Genomic DNA, 4,889 nt, shown 5'->3' with positions numbered 1-4,889 from the left:
TTAAAATCTAATTGATCTGATATAAGGATTGCCAATCCTGCTTTCTTCTGATGTCCATTAGCATGGTAAATTCTTTTCCACCACCTCACTTTAAATCTAGAGGTGTCCTCAGGTTTAAAATGAGTTTCTTGTAGGCAACATATAGATGGGCTTTGTTTTTTTATCCATTCTGATACCCTGTGTCTTTTGATTGGGGCATTTAGCCCATTAACATTCAGGGTAACTATTGAGAGATATGAATTTAGTGCCATTGTATTGCCTGTAAGGTGACTGTTACGGTATATTTTTTCTGTTCCTTTCTGATCTACTAGTTTTAGGCTCTCTCTTTGCTTAGAGGACCCCTTTCAATATTTCCTGTAGAGTTGGTTTGGTGTTTGCAAATTCTTTCAGTTTTTATTTGTCCTGGAAGCTTTTAATCTCTCCTTCTATTTTCAATGATAGCCTAGCTGGATATAGTATTCTTGGCTGCATGTTTTTCTCGTTTAGTGCTCTGAATATATCATGCCAGCTCTTTCTGGCCTGCCAGGTCTCTGTGGATAAGTGTGCTGCTAATCTAATATTTTTACCATTGTATGTTACAGACTTCTTTTCCCGGGCTGCTTTCAGGATTTTCTCTTTGTCACTAAGACTTGTAAATTTGACTCTTAGGTGACGGGGTGTGGACCTATTCTTATTGATTTTGAGGGGGGTTCTCTGCACCTCCTGGATTTTGATGCTTGTTCCCTTTGCCATATTAGGGAAATTCTCTCCAATAATTCTCTCCAATATACCTTCTGCTCCCCTCTCTCTTTCTTCTTCTTCTGGAATCCCAATTATTCTAATGTTGTTTCGTCTTATGGTGTCACTTATCTCTCGAATTCTCCCCTCATGGTCCAGTAGCTGTTTGTCCCTCTTTTGCTCAACTTCTTTATTCTCTGTCATTTGGTCTTCTATATCGCTAATTCTTTCTTCTGCCTCATTTATCCTAACAGTGAGAGCCTCCATTTTTTACTGCACCTCACTAATAGCTTTTTTGATTTCAACTTGATTAGATTTTAGTTCTTTTATTTCTCCAGAAAGGGCTTTTATATCTCCGGAGAGAGTTTCTCTAATATCTTCCATGCCTTTTTCGAGCCCGGCTAGAACCTTGAGAATCGTCATTCTGAACTCTAAATCTGACATATTACCAATGTCTGTATTGATTAGGTTCCTAGCCTTTGGTACTGCCTCTTGTTCTTTTTTTTGTGGTGAATTTTTCCGCCTTGTCATTTTGTCCAGGTAAGAGTATATGAAGGAACAAGTAAAATACTAAACGGGTGGCAACAACCCCATGAAAATATGCTTTAACCAAATCAGAAGAGATCCCAAATCGTGAGGCGGGGGGGCAAAAGGGGATATAAAGAGGTTCGGAAAGAAAAAAAAAAAGAAAGAAAGAAAAAAGAAACAAAAAAAGAAAACCAATAATGAAAAAATATAAAAAGGAAAATTATATATATATATATGTATATATATATATATATTAGATAAACTAGTTAAAAAAGAAAAGGGTAAAAGTTAAAAAAATTTAGCAGAAGAAGAGAAAAAAAAATTGAAAAAGAAAAAAAAATTTAACTGCAAGGCTAAAGAATCAAGGGGAGAAAGCCATGAGTTCCGTGCTTTGCTTTCTCCTCCTCTGGAATTCCGCTGCTCTCCTTGGTATTGAAACTGCACTCCTTGGTAGGTGAACTTGGTCCTGGCTGGGTTTCTTGTTGATCTTCTGGGGGAGGGGCCTGTTGTAGTGATTCTCAAGTGTCTTTGCCCCAGGTGGAGTTGCACCGCCCTTACCAGGGGCCGGGCTGAGTAATCCGCTCAGTTCACTTTCGGGAACTTTTGTTCCCTGAGCGCTTTCCGTAGAGTTCCGGAGTATGGGAATGAAGATGGCGGCCTCCCAGTCTCTAGCCCGGAGGAGCCGAGAGTCTGGGACCCCACTCCTCAGTGCGCTCTCAGAGAACTGCGCCCAATTGCTCCCGTCACCCTGGCCTCTGGCAGCGCTCCGAGCTGACCGAGCCTGCGACCGGTTCAAGGTAAACCCGAGCTTAGAGCTCACTCCTCGGCTCTGTCTCTGTAGCCGGCTTCCCCGTTCTAATACCTGTAAGCTCTGCGACACTCAGACACCCCCGATCCTTCTGTGACCCTACGGGACCTGAGGCCACGCTGACCCCGCGTGGGATTCACCCCGGTTAAGCCTCTGGAGCGATGTCCCTCAGCAGAATAGACTTTTAAAAGTCCTGATTTTGTGCTCCGTTGCTCCGCCGCTTGCCGGGAGCCGGCCCCTCCCCCGCGGTCTATCTTCCCGGCGCTTTGGATTCACTTCTCCGCCAGTCCTACCTTTCAGAAAGTGGTTGATTTTCTGTTTCTAGAATTGCTGTTCTTCTTCTCTTCGATCTCCCGTTGGATTTGTAGGTGTTTGCAATCTTTAGATAAGCTATCTAGCTGATCTCCCACTACCTGAAGTAGTCTCAGCCTGCTACTTCTCTGCCATCTTGACTCCTCTCAAGATTTTATTTATTTTATTTGACAGATAGAGATCACAAGTAGGCAGACAGGCAGAGAGAGAGGGAGGAGGAAGAAGGCTCCCTGCTGAGCAGAGAGCCTGATACAGGGCTCAATCCAAGGACCCTGGAATCATGACCTGAGCCGAAGGCGGAGGCTTTAACCTACTGAGCCACCCAGGCACCCCTAAAGAAATTCTTTTAACTGACTTGATTTAGTAGGTCTGCTGGAGATAAATTCTTCCACATTTTGTCTGAAATGTATGTATTCATTGATCTTTATCTGCTATTTACAGTTCTCTTGAAAGCCCAAAAAAATAAAAATGCCTAATGTGATTTTTTTTTATCGTAACATTTCTATTCAGTGCTTTTGAAAATTTCCATCTCTTTATTGAAAGGTATTATTTATTCCCTCATGATACTTACTTCTCAAATTATTTAACATGTCAATCATAATTACCTCAATCCATTTCTGATAATCCCAAAATCTGGATATTTCTGGGTCTGATATCATTTTTATGATAGTAATATGTTTTCACATTTCTTAATATTTCATTCAACGTGAGGGACTTTGTATAAAAAAGCTGATAAAAATTGTTTCCCATAAAAATGAGACAGTTTCATCTGCCACGTTACTCCTCTGGGATTGAAGGACAGAGTGCCTGATGTCTTGTGTAAGGTTCGGCCACCTGTTAACTTTCTCCTGCTCCTCTATATACATCCTTACTCTACCAGGCCCCTTGCTGTCCCTTGACAACAAGTGACCCTTATTCTCATGCCTCAACTCCAGGGAAAGACAGTCATTCACCATGTTTAAATTTCAGCTGCTTTCCTCTTAACAGCATTTAGGGAGGTTTCTTCCTCCTCTCACTTCTCTGTTAAAGGTTAAATCCACCATCGATCTCATCTAGCAGGGGACTTGTTACTTTTCTGTATTCACAGGGTTCATATTCCCATGTCTATATTCTAACGGCATAATATAACTATGACTTTGAGTATTATTTGTCTTGAAATAATTACTGGGTCTCAAGTGGCATTCTTTAATGATCCCTTACTAGCCTGGTACTATTTTAAAAATGGCACGTGGAGATCGGGTCTTAAATTAGTTGTACTTGAAACTACTGTGAAAATGTGTATCAGTACTTGTGCTAAAATACCCACTATGGGTATTTTAGTCACCCCTGACTGTGTCCCCAAAACTTGTAGTTTGCTTGAGCAAACTGTTGGGAATAGAAAAAGGAAAAGACCATGTAACATGTACACTGAGAAATACAGGTTTATGTTTTCTAAGGAATCAGGCCATAAGGCTTCCCAACTGAGTCTAATAGGTGCTGAAAAAAATAGAGTTGATAAGTTTGGGGCCACTCCATATAAACATTCATTCCTGCTATTAGAGTAAAAATGAAAATGAGCCATCTTATAGGAGGTCATTGAGTGGACAATTCTTATATCTTGCCAAATACATATTAATAGAAACACTCTGATTATATACTATGCAAATCAAAAAAAGATGATAATCACCAAAAAATAACAACAAACATAAAAGACATTGGGGTGTATCTGCTTGATCAGTAAAAAGACTTGTCAATTTGAAAAGAGGGAACCAGGCCATACTTTAGAAAAGATAGTTGATTAATAATCAGACGACAACTTATTTTAGTGAAATCCCATTGCTTTAACTTTTGTTTCTCTTGCTTTAGGAGACCTATCTAGAAAGAAGTTGCTATAGCTGATGTCGGAGTTTACTTCCTGAGTTCTCCTATAGTACTTCCATATTCTCCTACGGTTTTATGTGTCACATTTAGGTCTTCAACCCATTTTGAATTAATTTTGGTGTATGGTATAAGAAAATGTTCCACTTTCATTCTTTTGCCTGTTGTTATCAAGTACTTTGTCAAAATAAATCCTTCTGCACAGTGAAGGAAAAAACACACTAAAGGCAAATTACAGAATAGGATAAGATATTTGCAAGTGACAAATTTGATAAAGGGTTAGTATCTAAAATGTATGAAGACCTTAAACTCAAACCCCCAAAATGAATAATCTAATTCAAAAATGGGCAGGAGACATGAATAGCCCTTCTTCCAAAGACATACAAATGGTCAACAGGCATATGAAAAGATACTCACTCAACATCACTGATGATTAGAGATATACAAAACTATAGTCAGCTATCAACTCAAATGTGTCAGAATGACTAACCTCAAGAACAGATGAAATAACAGGCATTGGCAAGGACGTGGAGAAAGGGAACCGATCTTGCATTGCTGGTGGGAGTGTAAAATGGTGAAGCCATTCTGGAAAACAGCATGGAGTTTGGTCAAAAAGTTAAAAATTAAACTACCGTACAATTCAGCAATTTTACTACTAAGTATTTAC

The 4,889-nt window shown here is 39.7% G+C and overlaps 1 protein-coding gene across 1 annotated transcript in view; it reads left to right on the top strand.

Moving 5' to 3' along the window:
- Positions 1 to 3,421, top strand: part of LOC116861548 (neuroblastoma breakpoint family member 6-like) — a 37,841-nt gene extending 34,420 nt beyond the window's left edge. The window contains 1 exon segment of the mRNA XM_032848189.1: positions 3,395 to 3,421. Coding sequence (XP_032704080.1) covers positions 3,395 to 3,421 — 27 coding nt within the window.
- The last annotated feature ends 1,468 nt before the right edge of the window (positions 3,422 to 4,889 follow it).

The sequence above is a fragment of the Lontra canadensis genome, unplaced genomic scaffold (assembly GCF_010015895.1).
Source record: "Lontra canadensis isolate GAN:19392208 unplaced genomic scaffold, GSC_riverotter_1.0 scaffold200, whole genome shotgun sequence".
NCBI lineage: Eukaryota > Metazoa > Chordata > Mammalia > Carnivora > Mustelidae > Lontra > Lontra canadensis.
Note: the sequence above shows the minus strand (reverse complement) of the source record. Positions and strands in the feature narration are given on the sequence as shown.